This window comes from Microtus oregoni, unplaced genomic scaffold, assembly GCF_018167655.1.
Source record: "Microtus oregoni isolate MIOR12 unplaced genomic scaffold, Mior012 000021F_ref0000039, whole genome shotgun sequence".
Lineage (NCBI taxonomy): Eukaryota > Metazoa > Chordata > Mammalia > Rodentia > Cricetidae > Microtus > Microtus oregoni.
This window is the reverse complement of record NW_024543080.1, coordinates 5,830,474-5,853,608: the sequence shown is the minus strand read 5'-3', so window position 1 is coordinate 5,853,608 and position 23,135 is coordinate 5,830,474. Positions and strand designations below refer to the sequence as shown.

Genomic DNA, 23,135 nt, shown 5'->3' with positions numbered 1-23,135 from the left:
GCATCGGGGCGGTGCTAGCACTGAAGGCGGGGCCTGGCCTAGGTCACTCCACCCCTCGCCAGGAACACAAGCAGTGACACCCGCCTCCTGCCCCAGTGGGATCAAACCAGCTTCTCACAGCTTGAGGCCGCTTCCCACCTCTGTGGACTGAGTGTGAGCTGTGCTGGTCCCGGGCGTTAATCCCCTCCCTACTGTGGTAAAAAGGCGTCGTTGTCTCCTTACTCTACAGTTGCTCATTTTAAAACTCTGAAGGGCAGAACGTCTATGCAAAATTCTCAAAAGGCTACAAATGTAACCATGTGTGTGTTATTATTTTTGCTGACTCCCATTTATCAACACAAGTCAAATGACAACTATTAACTCACATTTTACTAGTGGTGGAGCCTGGAAGGAAATGACCTGCCAGGGGCCACAGACCGAGGAGCCCCTGCCTTGCTCTGTTAGGGTGTTTGAAGCCAAAGCCTGCCTACCTTAGCAAACCTCCAACCTGAAGCTCCCTAGACTCCTCTAATGTGTCCCCATTATCCAGGAGACTGAATTTGTAAAGTCATCTTGGTAAGACCAGAACATTTTTTTTTTTTTTAGTTTTTCGAGACAGGGTTTCTCTGTGGTTTTGATTATATAGCAGAGTTGCCTATAATCAAATAGTCAAACGTGCACGAGAAACTTAGTTTATTTTGTTCAGGTGTTTCCATCCCTTTATCATTAAAAAAATATGGTCTTTATTATTTTATGTATATGTAGTTTTGCTTGCATGTATTTCTGAGCACCTCATGTGTGCCTAGTGTCCAAGAAGGCCAGAAGGGTTAGGGTTAGGGTTCCCTTGGAACTGGAATTGTAGAGTTGTGAGCTGCCATGTGGGTACTGGGAACCAAACAGGTAACCTCTAAGCCATTTCTCGGCCGCCATTGCCATCCTTTCTTACCCCGTCCTCCAGTAGGGCCCATCACTACCTCTGTCTGATTTGTCTATGTTTATGGCCTGTATGCCACTAAGCTGAAATCCTTTGGTCTCTCTAGGTCGTGTTTCATTGTTCCGAAGCAAATGCCCCACCTATAGCATAACAGCAAGCACCAGGAGCCATTCCTCAGCTTCATACAGAAGTCATGGCTCTTCTGCGTTAGATAAAGCTCAACTCAGATAGGACAAGCAACTGGAATCTAGTTTCTGGAGGGAAGCTGCCAGGCTCAGGGACCCACAACGATGTCAGGGCCCCTCCCCACCAATCACTGTGTGGGGTTCAAAAAAGCAGAAGTCTGTTCTTTTTTTAATAATATTTATTTATTTATTATGTATACAGTATTCTGTCTGTGTATATGCCTGCAGGCCAGAAGAGGGCATCAGACCCCATTACAGATGGTTGTGAGCCACCATGTGGTTGCTGGGAATTGAACTCAGGACCCTTGGAAGAGCAGGCAATGTTCTTAACCTCTGAGCCATCTCTCCAGCCCCAGAAGTCTGTTTTTGAAGGAAAGATGAAGCAGCAACTTCCAAGAGAAGAGTCACATAGGACAGGATGCTGAACGGTACTGTTCTCTATAGCCCTGCAGAGAACACTGCTCCCAAGTCAGGTCACTATTGCTGTGACGAAACACCAAGCAAGCTGGGGAGGAAAGGGTTTATTCAACCTACACCTCAATATCATAGTCCATTACTGATGGAAGTCAGGACAGGAACTCAAACAGGGCAGGATCCTGGAGGCAGGACTGAGGCAGGGGCCATGGAGGAGTGCTGCTTACTGGCTTTTTCCTCATGGTTTGCTCAGCCTGCTTTCTTATAGAAGCCAGGACCATCAGCCTAGGGAATGGCACCACCCACAAAGGGCTGGGCTATAGACGGACGTTCCCTGTCAGAGGCTTAATATTATTTATAAATGCTCAGCCAATAGCTCAAGCTTGTTACTAGCTAACTCTTACACTTAAATTAGTCCCTATTTCTTATTTATCCTCTGCCACATGGCTTGTGGCTTGTTAACTCATTTTCTCCAGGTCCTGCTCCCTCTGACTCCACCTTCTTCTTCCCAGAGTTCTCAGTTTCCTCTATCTCCTGCCTGGCTACCAGCCTGCCAGCTTTTTATTAACCAATGAGAATACATATTCATAGTATACAGAACGATTATTCCACAGCACTGGCCCCTCCCACATCAATCACTAAGAAAATGACCTACAGGCTTGCCTAATGGAGGCAGTTTCTCAACTGAGGTTCCCTCCTCTCCAATGACTCTGGCTAGTGTCAAATTGACATAAAACCAGCCAGCACACCAACGAAGTAGGTTCTCTTACTGAAGTTGCCACCTGGTTTCTTCTTGCTCATAGTAAAATGTTTGGTGAGAGAGAAACCCCAGGAAGAACGGATTTGGGAATGGTTTTGAAAACCCCCAGGTCCAAACTTTATATAGGAATTTGGTTTATATACCATGTCCTATCTGTGGAGATATTTGCACTGTAAATAAATGACAAAAAGTGTCAGGGGCTAAGGGTTGATGGAGGTGGGTCTTGTATCTTATCTGTTGCTTTCATTGGTTAACTAATAAAGAAAACTGCTTGGCCTGATAGGACAGAAAATTAGGTAGGTGGAGTAAACAGAACAGAATGCTGGGAGAAAGAAGCAGATTCAAGGCAGTTGCCATGATTCTCCCACTCCAGACAGCCACAGGTTAAGATCTTCCCTGGTAAGCCACCTCGTGGGCTACACAGATTATTAGAAATGGGATAGATCAATATGTAAGAGCTAGCCAATAAGAGGCTGGAACTAATGGGCCAGGCAGTGTTTAAAAGAATATAGTTTCCGTGTAATTATTTTGGGGCATAAGCTAGCCGTGCTGCGGGAGCCGGGGATGCAGCCCACCACTCTTATTACTACAAAGTGTGCTTGCTGCTGTATTATGAGGTCAGAGTTTGATCTCAGCAACTGTGCTGGGCAGCTCATGAACGCCTCTAACTCCAGGGCCAAAGGGTCTGACACCTTCTGGCCTACTTAGATACATTCACACACATGTGATCATATATGCTCACACATACATAAACAAAATTACATCTTTAAAAAAGAGAACGTAAAGTAATTAGAGATAGAAAATGGTTAAAAGCACTAAAAAGAAAACCAAGCTTGGTGGTGGTGGCATACACCTTTAATCTTAGCACTAGGGAGACTGAGGCAGACGGATCTCTGTGAGTCTGTAGCCAGCCTGGTCTACAAAGTGAGTTCCAGGACAGCCAAGGCTGTTACACAGAGAAACCCTGTCTTGAAAAAAATAACAACAACAACAAACCAATCAAACAAACAAAGAAAAAGAAAAACAAACTGAATGACAATCTATCTCCCCTCTCCAGGACCCACTGAACTGCATAGTAAAACAGTTAATCACTTCACAGGTAAAAGCCAACAGTTTTTAAGTCTAGTAACACTGAGTTGATATGGCTGTAGTAAAAGAACTCTTGTGGGCGGGGCTACTACGCAATGTAGCATTATCCAAGATCAAGGAACCACTGACCTTCCAGCCTAGCAATTCCATTTCTAGCAAGGACTTGTCCATTATCTAGTTTGGATAAAGAAAAGGAAAGTTCTAAGAAAATTTAAACATGTTTATCACTCATGGTTGTGCAGAGACCATGAGGCCTCTTCGCTCACAGATAAACCCCAGGGAAACCAGGGACGTGAAACATACAAACTTGTCCTCAACAGAAAGGATGTATACCATCTTCACCTAGACGTCTGGGAGTGTATGCAGTTAACAGCCCGGTGGTGAGCTTTGCTATCTGTAGGGCCAAGCCACATCTGAATCCCTAAAGGATTATGTTTACCCCAGACTCTCTCTCCCTAGGCCTTTATTTTTAGCTTTGTTTCTCAGACAACAGAACATATCCTTAAGGGAGATGTCACATGCTCTTTGTAGCTTGGTGACCTCTACAAGATCTGTATGACCAAGACTACACCTGCTCCTTCCCTAGGCCCTCAAGGTGTCATAAGCTTTGCTATGCCCACGGGGTTGAGATAACTGCCACCAGCAAACCTTTCCCCCAAAATTGTACTGCACTTAAATGCCTAAAGGAAAAGCTGCCCTGTGCCAGACTCTAGATGCTCAAAGCAGGTACCGGCCGCTGAGCCGGACTCTTCTCGCCTCACACAGATCATTTTCCTACGGTCGTTTCTCTATGGCTGTAGTGTTTGCAGGGATGCCCAAAAGGCTCTAAACAGAAACATCTAACCGTTTTTAGGCAGGAAAATAATGAATTATGAACGGTTGAATAAAGAATACAACATTTAACAAAATGAAAGATGCGTTTATGGAGACTCTAATGCTGGGCCTGGGGAAGATGACCCCGTTGGAAAAGCATTTGCTGTCTGAGCATGACGACCGTGTAAAAAGTCAGGCCTGTGGCCCGGTGCCGGGGAGGCAGAGGCCGAAGGATCCCAGGCCTGTCCGCCCCAATTGCCTCTTGCTGAGAGGGAACGAAACTGCATCACATTCCCAGTTCATCCAAATCTGTGAACATCACGTTCAGAGAGAGAGCAACTCCATCTCAGAAGACGCGGGAAGAGGAAGACAAAGGATGTCGGCCTCTGGCCTCCATGCGCACACACACGAGCACACCCCACATACAACACACACAGAAGCCAATGCTGAGCCACAGTTTGCAAGAGTATAAATTTCACAGCACCATGCTGAACACACGCTACAGGAATGGCAGGCATCAGCCCTGAGATTAGCAGCTCTCTTGAGGGAGGAGTCGTGGTGAGAATGTCATTTCACTCTAATGCTCTTTTCCCTGCAGTTAAATTCTTCCCTTTAAGACACACGCTTGGTATGTACTATAGAGGCCAGGCTGGCCCCAGGCTGCTCCTCCCGCCCGCATTCCCTGTGTGCTGGGATTACAGACGTGCACCATGCCAGCCTCCCAAACTCTCCTTCTTTAACACAATATACTAATGCTGAGTTGGTGTTTCATTGTCCTCTATATTTAAAGTCACAGTTAGAGAATGTTTCTATCTTTTAAAGAGGAAGGTTCAAGAGGCCTTGAAACAGGAAGTTGTGAGGCGTACCCTCTCTCCTCCTCTCCTCCTTTACCTCCAGCTTTTGCAACCTTTCCCAGAAGGGCAGTGGGTTCCTATTTCACCCTATGGCTTTACTCCTTGGCCCAATTTCCTTTTAAGGCCCCTTTGATGCTGATTTAGGAACAGAAAGTCCGCCCCAGCAGCCTTTTGCTGAGATGAAACTAGACTGTTCCTGGTTTGGCCAAGGATGCTTTGTATAAATGTTTAACACGCAAATTATCAGGATGCCTAAGACAGACGGAAAAGCTGTCAGACAGACATATTCTTCTCACCCACAGCCAGCAACCATTTCCACGTGGTTATTTTAAATACCATTACTGTATGTGCTCAAGGGAGAACTGTCATTTAAAGTGTGACATCCTTTTTTTTTTTTTTTTTTAAAGGAGGACCCTGTTTGCATTTAAAGAACTCTCTTAAGTCTTTGTACAATTAGGGGAAAAAAGTATCTCTACTCTTGTATGTTAAAAAAACTGAAATTAAGATATTGCTAAAGCTTCTTTGCACTTGCGGTTAATGTTTTCAAACTGCCATATGACTTGATGGAGATGTCAGTGTTTAAGGATGAGAACCTGAGTTTAAATCTCCAGCGGTCCCCTCTCCCCGACACATGGTGGCTCCCGCCTGTACCCCAGAGCTGCGGTGGCAGGTGAGGGAGAGACAGGCAGATTGCAGGGGCCCACTAAGCTGGTCAGCCTCGCCAGCCTGTGATAAGCTGGTCAGCCTAGCCAGCCCGTGAGCTCCAGTTTCAGTGACTTTCTCAAAGACCGGGTGTGCATCAGTGTACACTTACACAGAACCTTGGTTGATTCTGTTTTGGAGGCAGGGCTACTACCTGGAACATGCTCCACAGAACAAGCAGGCTTTGAATTTGCAGCAGTATGCCCAGAGCCTCCGCCTTCCATCACTGGGATTGCAAGTGGCTGAGTGTGGACCCCTGTGTCCTGCAACCTACAGCATTTAAGAGTTCAGTAAGATGCAGGCTTTAAGCTCTTGTATGTTTCCTGCTGAGGTGAATACTGAGATGCGGTTTGGAACACTCACCAAGCTTAAGTGTCCTTAATGCTGGAGCACTTTGAGGTTGGGTCTTGCGTGTCCTGCTGTGAGGTGCTGGGATCACAGGCGTGCACAGCCATGCCTGGCTGTACGTAGTATGGGAATTGAAAGCAGAGGTCTACATATGCTGCACACCACACACCCGCCCCCTGGCCCCTGGACTTTTCTCTGTTATGACAACAGCTTAATATAACTTACCTTTTATTATTTTTTTTCTGTATTTTCTGACTAGCTACTAAGCCCCATTCCCCAAGGTTGGATGTTAATGCCTGTGTGGTCTTAAAGGCGACAGCTGGAGATGTGAGACCAAGTCTGGATGTGCAAACAGGACAATATGCTAAGACTGTCACAAGGATGGAAGAACTTAAACACATTCCAATTTCAGACATTAATACATAAAAGCCTTAATATCACTTTATATAGTCTCATATACTGCTTTAAAAACAGCTTAACCTCAGGCAAGTGCCGGGCAGGAGGCTCATGAGTTTAACCTGATCTACAAAGTAAGTTCCAGGGCAGCAGGGCTACACCAAGAAATGCTGTCTTGAAAAACTAAATACTAAACAAAAACAACCCAGCTTAACTTTTTTTCACATTACCAGCGTGTATACCTCCCGTGTATGTTTTCAGAAAAGGTCCGTGTAGCCCAGGCTGGCCTTTAAATTCATGAGTACTAGGATTACAGCTGGGTATACATCCAGCTTGTACCTTAGCTTAAAATGACGTCCAGTAGCAACTGTTGCTTTTTGGTCTAACTGTGATGGCGTGGCCGTGAAATGCTCTTCACAGACTCACCAGCTGCAGTGGCGGTGGTGGAGCTGAGAACATTTAGGGGCCAGAGGCGGCCGGAGGACATGAGCTGCTGTACACGGAGGCTTCAGTCTTGTTTTTCTCCAGCCTTCTGGAATGAGATGTCTCGGCCACACACTAGCACCAGGGAGCGGCCTACTGGCCCGCCTCTCCCTTCTCAGAGTTGTGGCCTTCAAACTGGGAATCTAAATAAATCCTTCCCAAGTCACTTCTTGCTGGATATTTGATAAGAGCCGGGCGGTGGTGGCGCACGCCTTTAATCCCAGCACTCGGGAGGCAGAGGCAGGCGGATCTCTGTGAGTTCGAGACCAGCCTGGTCTACAAGAGCTAGTTCCAGGACAGGCTCCAAAACCACAGAGAAACCCTGTCTCGAAAAATCCAAAAAAAAAAAAAAAAAAAAAGCAAGGAGAAAATGATCACTATTCCTCCTAACTATACTGCATGATGTTGCCTGTATTCTAGAGATGCTGTATTATTCTTGCCATTTAATGTTACATTGTCTGCAGCGAAATGACCACAATGCATGTTTTCAGATAAGAGTTCAAAGAAAAATCTGTGGCTCTTGCCATATTCTGATCATTTTCTTTGATGAAAATCTCAGCCAGGCGGTGGTGGCATACACCTTTAATCCCAGCACTTGGGAGGCAGAGGCAGGTGGATCTCTATGAGTTCGATCCAGACCAGCCTGGTCTACAAGAGCTAGTTCCAGGACAGGCTCCAAAGCTACAGAGAAACCCTGTCTCAAAAAAACCAAAATAAATAAATAAATAATAAATAAAAAGAAAATTTCAAAGTGGGTTTGAGCTAAAGCCTATGTTGTTTTAGACCTGTGCAAACTGTAAGCCATTTTTCCCCCTAAGAACCATGTTAATGGTACTTTAAAAACCACATTAACTTTTTTTCTTCCATGTATGTGTTTTGTCTGCATGTATGTGTGCATACCACGCGTGTGCCTGGCGCCCTCGTGTAGGGCAATGGATCCTCTGGAGTTATAATCAAAAGCCACCATGTGGGTGTTGGGAGTCAAACACAGGTCATCTGCAAAAACAGCCAGTGCTCTAAACCACTGAGCCATGTCTCCAGTCCCTGCTAATGGTAAACCACTGAGCCACATCTCCAGTCCCTAATGGTAAGCCACTAAACAACGTCTCCAGTCCCTGCTAATGGTAAACCACTGAGCCACATCTCCAGTCCCTAATGGTAAACCACTGAGCAATGTCTCCAGTCCCTGCTAATGGTAAGCCACTGAGCAATGTCTCCAGTCCCCAATGGTAAACCACTGAGCCACATCTCCAGTCCCTGCTAATGGTAAACCACTAAACAACGTCTCTAGTCCTTGCTAATGGTAAACCACTGAGCCACATTTCCAGTCCCCAATGGTAAACCACTGAGCCACGTCTCCAGTGTATTGCTGGCAGAACTGAGAGAAGGCGATGGTCCTAGAGAATGTTTCTAGACCTCAGGAAGCCAGTGTGAAAATGAGAAAGGGGAGACAAACACCTCTGGATGCTTTTAAATCACACCGTCCTTGGGGTTTAAGGTGCATGTCCAGGCCTGAAGTGTAGCTCAGGGGGAGATCACTTGCTCCACATGCGCGAGGTCCTTCATTTGATCCCAGCACATCCCCCACCCCCGGAGGGGGCAGCCTCCTCCTCCTTACAGAGAAACTTCACCAGAATGATCCTCCATGTACCTTTATTCCATGTCTCTGTTTTTTACACAATGCCATAAGTAAAAACATACACCATGCCAGACTCAGAAAGAAAAGACAACACATTATACACACGATCCCACCCACCCCCCCGCCCGAAGATTTGGCATTTCCTGCATGTTTTTATAATATCCCACACACATACCAGATTCTACAGCAAATACCTTTCATACTTTAACCTTAGCTAATAAAACATACAAGCAGAATCTGCGAGAGAAATTAACACATAGAGCTCTATGTGCATGCGATTCACCCGCAGCAGAAGCAGCAGTGGCCTCTGCTTCCCTCTGCAGGTTTAAACAGAGGTGAAAAAGACCAGGAAAGGGGCCCCGGAGCCCGGACCGGACCTAGTGGTCCAGGTGCTGCCAGCTTCCTTCCTGTAGTCCAGATCTCTCTATTCTTCTTCGTTTCATGTCCCCTTCCCCGAGACAGGGTTTTGTTATCTCGCTAAGTAGGCCAGACCAGCCTCAAACTCACAGCAACTCCCTGCCCTTCATCATTCTCCCAAGTACTGGGATTATAGGTTATGTCACCATGTCTGGTTAAACTTTCCTAAATCTCAGAAAACACACTCCAAAATCAGGGAAAGGATTAATGAGAGGATGCTATTTAGAATAGCACCATTGCCTATATACAGTTTAAAAATATGTTACTTAAAATGGATTAAAAAGAACACTCAAAACAAATGTTTTAGTTAAAATAGAATTTCAATGTAATACTCTATATACATTACAAATTTTCAATGATTAGAATATAAAAAAAACCCAAAATTTATATTAACTAGAACCTTTAAAAATCACACCAAGACTATTACATCTTAAGCACAGGACTCAAGAACAAGTTTTCTACAGTGCTGCCCTGCCCATGGCGGGCACCGGGCACATGGATTATGGTGCAGCGTGAAGGCTCAGTGTGTGCCTACTGCGAAGTGACTGGATCGTCACAGCTGTCTTCATGGAACACAAATGTGGTTTGTGCAGCCACAACCACCTAACAGTGCTTGTACACAGTGGACAGTCGACATGTACTTTAAACTAGCTGCCTAGACACTGGACTTGACAGTTAAAATAAACACAGCATCTTAACTATTGTAAGAAAAAAGAAGGAAGTGAGGGAAACCACCAAAACACAATTTACTAAGAGAGGTAGGCGGTGTGACACTTACAGACAGCCTTGGCAGCAGGGTTAATCATGCATGCGCTGTACCTGTACCCTCCACACTACAGGAGACACCTGGCTAGCACAGGGATGCGGCAGAGAAGAGCTGAGACTGTCTTGTCCGGCGCTTCTTTACCAGTGAAATCTGCTAATGCTATAGAGGTAATGAGCTGGTATTCTGGATTAAAATGCCAAGGCCTGAGTATGAGCCCTAGTAGCCCAGAAAGTGGACATGGTAGTGAGCAGCTGGGAGGTGGTGCTGGAGGAGTTGAGAGGCCACAGAGCACAGCTGCAGCTGGATTCTTGCAGCTGATTTCAGAGCCGATATACAAGGAGACGCCCGAAGAACACGAGAAGAAAAGTGATGAGCTGTTTCAGGTCTGACACAAGCCTGTGCTGGACACTTCCTCCACAGCTGTGCTGGGGTGAGGCTGCGGGGCAATCCCCTACCAGGGACCCGGGCCACCATGGGGGAAAAGTGACAGGGGAAAAGAAAACCAAAGTTGAGCTCAGCAACAGAACAGAACAATGAAAGGGGAAAGGGAAAGCTGCTACCAATCCCGAGGGGTGGAGAACTGCCGTTCCTCCAATCCAAGCATAGACATTTTTCATTAGAGGACGACCTAAGATGGCTGAGGCAAAAGGCACCAGACTATTTCTAAACCCAGCAGCCTGCACGCAGACTGTGTCCCACACAGGACTCAAGCGTGACTGTCCACTGCACACACCTAGCTGACATTAAAAATGTGTAGCTTTGGTTGAGAACAAGGTAAACAATGGACTGAGAATGAAGGGAACTGATCAAACCAGTGCAGAGCAGGCACCCGGGGCTGGAATTCTCTGAGGCAGAGAATCCACTTAGTGGTAAACACCAGGACCTGGGGTTGATCCCCAGCAGAGCAAAACAAAAACAAACCCCAACAGCAACAGACAGCAGAGAACAGAGAGAGCAGGCTGCACAGACAACCAAACCCCAGCAACAGACAGCAGAGAACAGGCCGCACAAACGGAAAGCTCAAAGGGTCTGTGTTTCTGGTTGGGGTTTCACTATGAGCCCAGGCTGTCCCTGAACTAACTCAGTATGTTCCAAGCTGGTTCTAAAACCATGAGCCTTCTTCTGCCTTAGCTTTCTGAATGTTGGGATTATGGGCGTGTGCCTCAGCACCCTGCTAGGTATTTCAAAATCACTATTTAAACTTAAGGCAATTTGAAAAATGGGGTCTTAGCCAACTCTTAACATTGAAAAGAAAGAAGAAGACACGGTCTGTACAGCAGGAGCCTGTTCAGCAGGCAAGCCTATTTACAAGTAAGAACCTCTTACTCTTGTAACACTGTCCTGTTTGCAGAGCATGTACGACTCCCATCCCGCAGTTCATCCAGGAGCCCAGCAACTCTAGGAATCCGGACCAACAGCCACAAGGAACTACTTACAAGCTCACTATAAACACGGCATATACACCTGCCCTCAGTGGGGCTCCGCTCACTCAGCTGTGCATGCAGCAATTAGTAGGCACTTGCTATTGCTCTGAGTTAGAAAGGAGATCTTAACACCACTACTATTTACATTCACAATCCCACCAGCCCCACATCCAAATTAAAAATACCAAATTGCTACAACTGCTACTGCGGTTTCCAAAATATAGTGTCTCTTATCCTTTTTTTTTTAATTTTTTAAAAAATATTTTTATTTATTATGTATACAGTGTTCTGTCTTCATATATGCTTACTCGCCAGAGAGGGCACCAGATCTCATTACAGATGGTTGTGAGCCACCATGTGGTTGCTGGGAATTGAACTCAGGACCTCAGGAAGAGCAGTCAGTGCCCTTAACCTCTGAGCCATCTCTCCAACCCCCGTCTCTTATCCTTTTAATGTAAGCAAATATTTACTAATCTTCAGCATGTCAATACACACAGCGCTGGCAGGAAACGGTAACTTGCTGCTATGCTACTTCATTCTTTTCCTCTTTTTCAAAAGTGCATCTCGTAGTGCTAGCTGCAAGAGAAAAGGAAGAAAACGTCAACAGTAATACTTGCTACACCAACTAGGTCATAGTTACCAGACACTAGGTCAATAGCCATCCTAAAAATGTCACATAGTGAAGTATTTCACCAGATGGCTCGGTGGAGAAAGGCGACCGCTGCCAGCCAGTAACACAATCTTACCATCGTCACCACTGTAACTTCTTTTCAATGGCAAAGACTTGAAGACATTAGCAAGGGGTCAAAACTCTGGGTATTGGGCTCAAGACAAACAAGCATTTCTTCCTAGTTAACCCAGGCTCTCAGTCTCTCACTTCCTCAATCACTTTGTGTCAGAAACCTATCAGAAGTGAAAGCAGCGAGTGTGCATTCTAGCTGGCCGTGACCCTGTCTTCTAGCACAGAAATGGGGGCTCCTGGGACGATCATATATGGGGTAGAATTACAGAGTTTAAGATCCAGTTTAAGACCAAAACCAACGTCTGCAGTGATCTTACGTTTCCTACAGAAACAGCATCACCTGACTTCAGGGAGGACGCGCGGCATTTCTCTGCTCTGCTCGGCACTTGGAGGTACAGATGTCCCCTCAAGATTCTTAACCCTCCCAGATAACAGAATACGAAAGGCCATTAACAACAAGTCCAAGTTTTAAGTAGTAACGGCAAGCAAGGCCAAGGCACACGTCTCCATTAATTCCCAACACTAACCCTGGCTTTTACTTCACTAAGGTTAGCAGACATGTTTGGAAGCCAGGTATCGTGACTCACGCCTTCAGCACCTGGCAGGCTGGGTCAGAAAGACGAAATTTAAGGCCAGTCTGGGCTCATACTCATCTGAAACCCTGTCTCAAAAGTACCAAGCCCATTCTAGGTTAGCTGTCACCTGGCTCTACATCTACACGTTCTACAGCTCTGGATTCTACATCTCTGTGCCTTCAGCTTCCTGCTAGAGTTTCCATCTCCTTGAAGGCAGGAGGAGTTGTTAGGTCGGCTGAGGCGAGTGTCTGGCTCTCTCCAGGGTCTTGCTGTTTGCATTTGCACTTCACTCACAGGAGCCGCTCATGTGTCACTCGGGCGTCCAGGGTGGCTAAGCTGCAGGCCAAGCACTGTCCCAGCGCACACTGGCCATTTGGGTCAGCGCAGCTATTCGCACAGCCCAGACCCTTCCCCGCAGACACCACCGTCTTTCCAGGCATGTCTGCAGCCCCTTCTCTTGGCTCTGCAGCAAGGCTTCTAGGTTCTGTTCAGCACAGTGAAATGCCCACAGGGTAACGCAAGCTGCTCTTTCTCAGAGGTTGCCAGGGTCCCCGGAGCTTCAGGGACTCTGGCTACTGAGCATTTGACATGAGCCACAGGCAAACTGCGGCAACAGAAACAATTAGGACAAAGTTCCTTGTTCAAACAGGACCCTGGATTTTAATTAGTTAACACAAATATAAAATATCTCAACAACTTCTATATTGATTAGGTGTTAGAATTACTTCGATGTTTTAGGCAAAACAAGGCATACTATTAAAATAAATTTTATCTTTTTTACTTAAAAATAATTTAATACTTGATGCTCTTTTTGTTTGTTTGTTTTTAGTTTTGTTCTGTTTTTTGAGACAGGGTTTCTCTGTGTAGCCCTGGCTGTCCTGGGCCTCTCTCTGTAGACCAGGCCTCTGCCTCTCAAGTGCTGGGATTACAGGTGTGCGCCGCCACTGCCCGACTGACTTAAGGAATCTTATGTTCAGTTTAAACAGTGGGGGTCTAGGTGCAGCGGAGACAATATGGAAAATCAGTTGTTTTATAACAATAAACCCTGAAGAAACTGCAAGGCAAGGAAACAAGCGCAGGAAGGCTGGCTCATCTGTCAGTTCACGCAGCAAGAAAACTGCAGAATGAAGAAGCCTTCTCAAAACAACAGCGTTGACGGCTACAGTGCAGTCTTAATTTAGTCTTGGAATTTCTCCTATTCGGAGAGAAATGTTTACTAACGCACCGGTGAGGATCAAAGTCCAGCTTCTCTACCATGCTAAGAAACGGCATCCTATAAAACAGGAAGTGGAGTAATGGCCTAAACTCAATTAAATCTTGCAGAAGCAAGGCTGCCAACAGGGTGTGGCTGCCATTTTCTCAACCCTACACGTTAGGTAGGAAGGCTCTCAAGGACAGAACATAAGTCAATTCAACTCTGTGGCAAAATCCAGAGCCTTTATTTAGAAATGTCATTGCTTTATTTCCTACACGTGGTAAGTAAAGATTATAAGTAAAAGAATAAAAGCAGGTAGAGTTTAGGTGGAGCTGTCTAGAGGGCTGGCCACTACCCCAGCCTTGGCAGGCTGTCGGTGACTAGCTACCAGGAAAGATGGCTGACACTGTGCAGCCTGGGGCTGATCCTCTACAGCTGCTTCAGAGGAGAACACACCGTGTCAATCTGTTCCTACAGTGCATCACTGAGCAAAGCAGACCACCCGGCAGCATGGCTAGGCCATGCACGGTAGCACATGCCTGCAATCAGAGGCAGCACTTAGATGGCTGGAGCAAGGCAATCTCCGAGGAAAGCCAGTCTGGCTGAGATCAAGCCACTATAAAGCACACAGTAAGACCCTGTCTTAAAACAAAATGGGCAGCAAAGCAGCTAAGCTACAGTGGACAGAAATCCCACAGGCTGTAAGCACGAACAGAACACAGACATCACAACTCACAACTGTGTGCTGAGCTGAGCACTGCCTTCCTGAGCTGGTCCACACCCAAGAGTGCTTCCTGATCAATCAATCTACTTCACAGGGCATGGGAATGCACCTCAGAGGGGACCCAGCTTGATTCTTTCACTTCAGAGATGACGATCCAGGGTCACCCACAGGTCACATGGTGACCCCATCAATCCCACCCTGACTGCTCCCAGCCTCCCCAAGCACACTTGGCATGTGGTCGTCAGAGGCAGCCCTCTTGTAAAACATAGCTGTCTTTATGTTGCTGAACTCAGGCCCACGCGGAACCCACCTGCTTCTCCCGGAAGGAGCGCTTGGTCTTTGACCGGACATTCTGGCTGTACCGCATCATCATAAAGTTCTTCTGCTTCTTCTTCTCTTTATTTGTGGAACTGGAAAATGGATTTATTTTGGTTTTCTTCCTCACAAATTCCTTTCGATCTGTCCTTCCTGCCTATTAGTACAAAGAGATTAGTGTTCAGTATTTCTTCAAGAACAACACACCTCAGGCATTATCTAATCCCTCTGTTTGATGCCAAGGACAAGACAAAGTGCAGCTCTTGCTCCCTGGCACTCAATCCAACAGAGACAAGGATGGAGCTCAGCGAAAGGAAATTTCCCGATTCAGTCTAATTCCAGAGGCCGAGCTGGGGTTGGCAGGTGGGAAAGAGGAAGAGGTCGGTGTGTGGAAAAGTGGGGGAGAAAGCACATGGCTCTAACTGCCCACGTGGGGCTCCATTCACAGACTGCGAGAGTGAGGAGAAGCTACTGCCGAGGCACAGAAAGCAGCAGAAGCGTGGTCACTGCACGAACTGAGCAGCAACAGCACGAGCCGCAGGCCGACTCTGACTGTGACCACATTTCTCTGTTGCTTTAATAAATGTGCTAAGCACTCTGACCATGAGCACGCAAGACTGCACTTCTGTCCTCTACATCTTGTTTTGGGTGGTAGTCACAGGGTTAAATACAGCTGTCAAAACTCATTCACAGTCAGGGATGGAGGGGACATTTTTAATCCCAGCACATGACATGAGGGCTGACCTGAGTTCAACGCCAGCCTGGTCATTATGGAGAGTTCCAGGACAGCTACATAGAAAGACTCTGTCTCAAAACAACAAAAAGTACACCAAAAAACAAAACCACAAAAGCTCTCCTCTAATTGGGGTGACTCCATTGGTAGAATGCTTGCTTAGCAGGCACAGGCTCGGGTCCTTTTCCCAGAGCTGCATAAACCAAGCAAGGCACAGGTCTGTAAACCACCTGGGGAGTAGAGGCGGGAGGGTCAGGAATCCAAAGGTCATCCTCAATTAAAGCTTTAGGTCAGCCTGGGGTGTGGGTTATGTAAGATCCTGCCTGCCTTAAAACAAAACAAAAAACCACCTAATTCAACTGTTATGTGTTAATTATACCTTTAAAGGGTGTAAGTGAGTGAGGGAGGGCAGGCGGGCAGGTGGGCATGGACCAGGAAGCTCACAGCCACACACACTGGGGATTAAGACTCCTATCCACTTCCTGTTTAGAGTGGGGAAGGGTATGCCCCCACTCACCATGGCAGTTGCTAGTCTTGTCTCCTTGTCAGACTTGGGCTTTTTATGAAGGCGTTCAATGTCCCGAAGAGACAGCAATTCACCCCTGTGGTGAGGGATAAAAAATACAAAATGATGGTGAGCCCTTCCCCTGATGCTTTCTTCCATCGCCAGCCACTGCAGATCTGGGCATGGGCCACTTTCACCTGGACTCCTCGTCGCTGTCAATGTCTATGAATTTCCTTTTCTGGGCTTTCCCAGGGGCAGCATCCATCTCCTTCTTCAGCTGCGCCATGCGGATTTTCTGGAAGTCATCCTGTGTTAACACCCGACTCGTGCTGATGGCTGCAGCTTTGGCTTTCCGCTCCTCCATGGGCATGCTCTCCAGCTTCTTGGCCTGGAAAAGCATACGCCAAAAGGAAAATGACTACCAGCTTCAGTGAAATTTTAACATGGCCCAGCAAACATGGCATCTTGGCAGAGTGACACCCTTGAGAGAGGTCACGTGGACTTACAATTTCCTGCTGCTCTTCGTCAGAAGAGTGGTGCACGTCAACCCACTCACCATCCTCCTCCTCCCCGCTGAGGCTGGCGCTCTCCCATCCATCTGTGTGAAAGAGAACACATTGACACAGCTACCTCTTCAGGTCGGGCAGTCACAGCAAGGTGAGCTATATCAGCAACGTTGAAAAGCAAGGAAATGAACCTCGGCTACTCCACTGACCAGCAACTGGGCGACATCACTGCCACATGCCACATCGACTTAGTTAATTTAAGGAGTCGGGACCCAGCACTGACCAAGTATATATTAACAGCCAAAACCTAACAGTGACTTATCTAATTCTTACAGCTCAAAGAGGGACAGAGGGACAAACTCTCAGTTAAGTCACATGCCAGAAAACACAGCCTGCACGGAATCATGGAGAGCCCGCCAGCATCCCCTTGCTGTCCATCAGAACTATACCTAGACATTTAACTGGAGCCTGAAGCATGTATATGTCTAACTCACCCAATGTACTCAAGATGTAGGAGAAACAACTCCAGTGACCTGGAGTACAGAAAAGGCTTCCAGATACAAAAGGACCTGAAGACCCTTCATTAAGGAGGCTGCCAGGATACAAGAGCATCACAGCTCTTTGGTCCGGCATTTACACAACCACTCATAGGCACCCTGATCTTGCCAGGTAGCTTTAGGAGCCAGATCTTCTGTGGTATAAGTGAGAACCTGGGTTCAATTCCCAGCAAAAGGCAAGGCAAGACAAGGGAAATGAACCTTCGTCATTTTCTGTATCCTCTTCTTTCTCAATCTCTAGAACCTCTGCTCCTGGAATGTAATCTTTAGCATCTAACTCTCCATATTCTTGTATTCTTGCTTCAATGGAGGCTTCAGTAGGTTTACCCTACAAGAGAAAATTATTTAAAACTAAGATGCTTAGATTCAAAGAAACGTTCATAATGCAAGGCCCTCTAGGGTGAGAGGAACCTGCTTACATGTCAGGCCAACAGCGTAAAGCCGGGCAGAACGCAGGTCACTTCTCACTGCCTTCGGATCTAAACCGAGAAACTGGCTTTTGTACAGATAACTGCCCCCTGGCTTTAAGTCTCAGTATGCCACCTCTTTGTGTTACAAAGCTTCCCTCTCTGCCAAGAGGCGGCACCCGGCTGGGCTGTGCATCAGCTGCTGACGGGCACTGCCGACGCCAGCCTGTCCACAGCATCAACACTGTCAAGTATGAAAGCCAGCACACCCTAAGACTCAGCCTCATCACAGAGCGTGTGCTGGTCACAAGGGTCGAGGACCAAGGAATCCAATCAATGGCGTCCTAAGCTTGAAGAACAGAACACACGCATCACGCACACTCCCCACGGAAGCATCGCTCACCTATCATGAGACCAGCAGGCACTGCCCTCACGTCTGACCACAATCTTTAGAATCTTTAGACCACCCCAAGTTTGCTTCACCTACCCGGAACTTCTTCTGCAGCATCTGAGGGTTCAGTGTCCGGAAGAGATGAATCAAAGTTCTGGCAGACATCATTACGTCTGTAAAACACCACTTTTGACTAGAAATGTCGAAGCAAAGACCACTGAGAGGTAAAGGCAGGACGACTGTGCCGCTGGCCCACAGAGAACAACAGGCAACTCACTCTTATCTTTGTGTGTCTTGTACTGAGCCAGGTCCTGGAGAAGTTCTTCAGTCATGGCCAAAGGACATCGAGCTGTTATTTCCTTTATAGCATTGATTCTGGAAAAGGAAAAATAAATTTAAAATAAAAGAGTAATTTTATGTTCAAAAATCAAAAGGACCACAGGTTGGATTTCACAGGCTTAGGACACTAAACCTGCAATGTGGCCGAGAAAGAACGTGAACAGCCGTCCAGGCTGATATTCCCGACAGTCACACATGCTCTGCCAGTGTAACAAGGACCAGTGTTGGGCACAACAAATCATGGCAGCGTTTGCTCACCCACTCTAAAGAGAGGCATAAAGTCAGCTCAAAAGGGTTAAAGGTCTTTAGGGCTGCTATCCCAGCATCAGTTTGCAAGGGAGATACAAAGTAACTGCTTAGTGTATCACACATAGCCCTTTGAGTCACCCAGAGGGGTACAGAAATTCTCCAGCCTCTCTTCAGAGTGACTCACTAACAATCACATGTCCCAGTGTAAGGGAACTTCATGGGAGGAGAAAAAGAAGCATTAGGTCGTTAAACAGTCCTTGACTGCAAACCATCACATGCTGATCACAAGGACAAGTATTTTTGATCTGAGTCTCTCCTTAGAATCTAATCAATAAAATGAAAACATCAAGCCTCCTGAGAAGACTGCTCTTCTAGAGGCTGAAGCTACAGCTCTAACAACTGCCCATGTTGGTCTATTAAACACATCCACAGTCCCACGCATGCTGTACATACCCTACAGTCATGACTTCCCCAGAGTTCTTGTCAGTAACAAAATTGTTGGCCACCGTCATGAGCAGCGATTGAATGATCTGAGTTGGAAACAAAAGAGGTGAGTCGGGTGAGAGGCCCTTGTTCCGGAGCAGAGCACCAAACCCAGGCAAGTGAGGGACTCAGTACTCTGGGTTATACTTCAGGCAAAGGTTACCAGCGTTGGGCACAATGTCCTCTAACATTGTTTCCTTCTGTAAAATTCTGATACTTTAGTGTGTGGTTGTGCACACACCTCAGTGCATACTAGGGCACATGTGTGGAGGTCAAAGGAGAATTTGCAGGAGCCAATTCTCATCTTATCCCTCAATGAAACAGCTCTCTCCTTTCTACTGACCTCAACACTCTAGGCCTCCAACTCAGAGATCCGCCTGCCTCTGCCTCTTGAGTGCTGGTGCCCAGCTACTTCCGCTTTCTTACTGCACATATTCCATTACATTGTTTTTAAAAATGATACTATCAAAACAAAACTTTGCTTTGACACAGGATAATTCAATGTTAATCAAAGAATTATCAGCTTAAACAATAATCACCATGAAGTTATAAATACTCTTGGACCTTCCGAGACATACATAATTTGGTTGTTAAAGTCAGAATCCTCAGCTTGTTCCCCTTCTATGAACTGTATAGCTAACTTCTATCACATTTCCTTAGGAGTTAGGTTTCCTCTGTTCATGGAAAGGGAATAGGAGAGACAGCAACTCTGGGAAGAAACCCTAATATGCCCAGCAGCAGCACTGCACACTCTGGACCTGGGTGGCAGCACCGCACTACACTGGATCTGTGTGCGTGCGTGCTCCATGTCCCTATTCTGGAGGTCGTAGTGAGTTCTCACCTCTGGTGGCACCAGGTGATGAGAGGCTTGTGCAGCAAACAGAAGGATCTTCGTGACTTCTGAAAGCACAAGAGACAAGAAAGCATACACATTATCATCTGCCTCCAAGGACTACAGCAACATGGCAAGCAAACTCAGTTATCGCATGGCCATCACTTAACTTACTTCACCCGAAGACCAACCCCTACCTATGTCCTGGGCTCACCTCTGGGCTTCTTCAGGTCTTTTGTTCTGCCCTCCGTGATTGCACAGGCTAACAGAGCATCTGCCCCCATACCCACCATTGCCCTTACTCTGCTTTTCTCTTCCAAACCCTTGACCTGGATATTATACACTGCGCTGTCAAGGACTCTGCCTTATGGTCACCATGACCTCAGCTCTTGGGCTCTGTGCGGGCTGTGTGTGGCAGCTCACACGTACAGTCCTAACACTTAGGAGTGGCAGCAGAGACAGTAGGACCCCGCGACTGGGGCCAGCCACGGCTACACACCAAATCTGGTCTCAAGCAGCAAACTAATCAAATAAGTCACCAAACAAACATCTGTTGGACAGACACAAACGCACATGTGTGAACACACTCTCTTCCAAGAGGCTGCATAGTCCATGGAAAGAACAGGCCTTTGGACCAGGCGCGTGGCTCATGCCTCTAAGTGTAGCCTACGAGAGGCCCATGCAGGAGGCCCTCTGATGTTCCAGCCTGGGCTAGAGACCCCGCTTCAAAAACAAAAAAAACAAAGGAGGCCTTTGGGAAAGAGGCAAAGCTGACTTGTCACTCATTTGAATGACCGTGGTCACTTTCTGAACTTCAAAGAGGCCACTTATCAATTTCATCGAGTGATTACAGAAAGCACTTAGCACAGTGCAAGGTTCGTGTCAGATGTTCAAATGTCCACTTCCTGTTTGGGCAAAACAAGCAACCGTCTTTCCCTGCTTTTGCATCATTGCTAACAGAGAAGGCACACGGGGCCATGGAGACCAGTAACCAAAGGCATGTTACTACAATGTTAATTGTAACTACAATGCTACAGTTAAAGGGGAAAACTAGGTCCTTTTTTTTTTTTTTTTTTTACAATTTATTTATTTTTTATGTGTATGGATGTTTTGCCTACACATGTATGTGTGTACCACATGCATGTGTGGTGCCTGTGGAGGGCAGAAGAGGGCAGAAGATCTCCTACGGTAGTTATAGACAGTTGTGAGCCACCATGTGGGCGTGGGAGTGGACACAGGTCCTCTGCAAGAGTAGTATAGTGCTCCTAACTTAGGCGCCGCCTCTCCAGCCCCCAAACTAGAATTTTTGACAGAATTTATATTACAAAAAGACTTGCAATCAAGAATTCATCTTTACTATTTTTTAAAAATAGGGGATATGTGTGTGGTTAGGGCTGACCTGAGGTCCTGATCCTCCAACATCAGCCTTCCATTTTTCTTTTCTCTATATAAAACACACAACGCTATCTGTCCTTAATGACAATAGAACAGACTTGCCACTTATTAGGGCACAGCCAAGGATCAGACACACAGGCACGTTACCTCTCTGGTGGGGCTGCAGAAACCTTTGCACAAAAGGGTAGAAGTTGAAGAGGAAAAGCTGTGGAGAGAAGAATGTACTGACTTCAATATTTATGAAACTTAAGCATGACATTTCATTACCAAGATAAATGTACTGGGAATCACTTTGACTCATTTTAGTCTCAGTAAGCGATCCCACCACAGGTGAATTCAATGCGCTGCAGTAACCCAGGGAAAGAATTCTCTCCCCAGCACTATCCTGCTATCTCACCAGGTGAGAGAAAGAGCAGACAAAGCAGGGAAAGGCTAACAAAACCCAGCCCTCTTCTAGTTTTGACCCTGGCCTGGCTGTAGGGCTCTGTCTTGGTGTTCACGGAAGGGAGGCAGAGCAGGAGCAGCACTGGTCCTAAAGCCCCTGGGGTGAGAGCAGGGTTAGACTGAGTGGCCCCAGTGCTGTCAGACTGCCCTGACCTGACAGTCTGGCTCTCCTCTAGTCCAGCCACGCTGCAGGAAGAACTATGAACTCTGTATGTGTGATCAAGAAACCAGCATGTTGAACAATCTCACAACAGAACCAGTCTTGACATCTGTGTCAGAAAACCGGGCTGGAAAGATGGCTCAAGCGTTAAAAGCACTGGATGCTCTTCCAGAGGACCTCGCGCTCCCAGCACCCACATGGAGAAACACAACCATCTGAAACTCTGGTCCCAGAGGAGCCAATGCTCTCTTCTGGTTTCCATGGGCACTGAACATACGTATTACACAAAAGTACATGCAGGCAAAACCCCCATACACATAAGAGAAAAAAAATAAAGCAGTTAAGAGAACACTTTCAAGGGTCACTTTGTGATCCTTTTTAAATGTAGCTACTCTGAAAGTATCCACACAAACACCACCAAGGAGCTCTTGCAATCTAACTCAATACCAAAAAATACCCAGGGATCCCAGCTTTGCAAACGTACAACCCCTACCAGAGACACCTGGAAGTTAATATCAGGAAGGGTTAGGCACACTGAAAAGCAGCAAGAATCAATATTAGTATGTCGTTTATCCTGGCTCAGGAACACACATGTGGAAGTAACAAGAGGGAGCCCGTGATGGCTCCACGTGAACTGAATGTGCATAGGTCAGCACCACACACGCTGGAGAGGAATGAGTGGTAAATAAAAGCAGCTGTTTTCAGACAGGAAGGCTGGATTCTCTGCCGATTCTAACTGTGCAAATGGCTTTGAGGATTAAAACTTAAACCATCATTCTACGTAACTGCTAACATCCCCAGAGCAGCAGCACAGTCCACACCTCGTGAATCCCCACCAATCTGGAGATGAGGTTCATGAGCATCATCTTCACTTCAAACCTCTCCTTACAGCTCTCCAGCTGCTTCAGGAGCTTCTCCGCAAAGTCTGGAAGGAAACAATCAGAGAACTATGGGTTCATGGCTGCAGACAGCACTTAACAGGCACAGGGAAAGGGCATGACACGAGGAGATCAAATACGGTACCCAAATTCATCTTAAGAATTCCTAAGATTTTTTTTTAATATTTATTTACTTATTTATTTATTATGCATACAATATTCTGTCTGTATACCTGCAGGCCAGAAGAGGGCACCAGACCCCATTGCAGATGGTTGTGAGCCACCATGTGTTTGCTGGGAATTGAACTCAGGACCCTTGGAAGAGCAGGCAATGCTCTTAACCTCTGAGCCATCTCTCCAGCCCTCCTAAGATTTTTTTTAGACAGGGTCTCACTACATAACCTTAGTTGCCCTGGAACTCACTGTGTAGAGCAGGCTGGCCCGTAGAACTCAGGGATCTGTCTGCCTCTGCCTCCTGAGTGCTGTGCCAACACTCAAGGTG

General features: G+C 46.6%; 1 protein-coding gene across 1 annotated transcript in view; it reads right to left on the bottom strand.

Moving 5' to 3' along the window:
* Nucleotides 1-8,727: 8,727 nt before the first annotated feature.
* Sdad1 (SDA1 domain containing 1) overlaps nt 8,728-23,135 on the bottom strand; it is a 28,234-nt gene continuing 13,826 nt past the window's right edge. Inside the window, exons 11-22 of the mRNA XM_041671500.1 lie at nt 22,577-22,680; nt 21,299-21,356; nt 19,766-19,824; nt 18,895-18,971; nt 18,131-18,228; nt 17,950-18,026; nt 17,257-17,383; nt 16,499-16,590; nt 16,190-16,380; nt 16,005-16,089; nt 14,750-14,911; nt 8,728-11,779 (exon numbers count right to left, since the gene is read on the bottom strand). Of these exons, the coding sequence (XP_041527434.1) occupies nt 11,732-11,779; nt 14,750-14,911; nt 16,005-16,089; nt 16,190-16,380; nt 16,499-16,590; nt 17,257-17,383; nt 17,950-18,026; nt 18,131-18,228; nt 18,895-18,971; nt 19,766-19,824; nt 21,299-21,356; nt 22,577-22,680 (1,178 nt within the window). The 3' untranslated portion in view covers nt 8,728-11,731. The remainder of the gene's footprint in view (nt 11,780-14,749; nt 14,912-16,004; nt 16,090-16,189; nt 16,381-16,498; nt 16,591-17,256; nt 17,384-17,949; nt 18,027-18,130; nt 18,229-18,894; nt 18,972-19,765; nt 19,825-21,298; nt 21,357-22,576; nt 22,681-23,135) is intronic.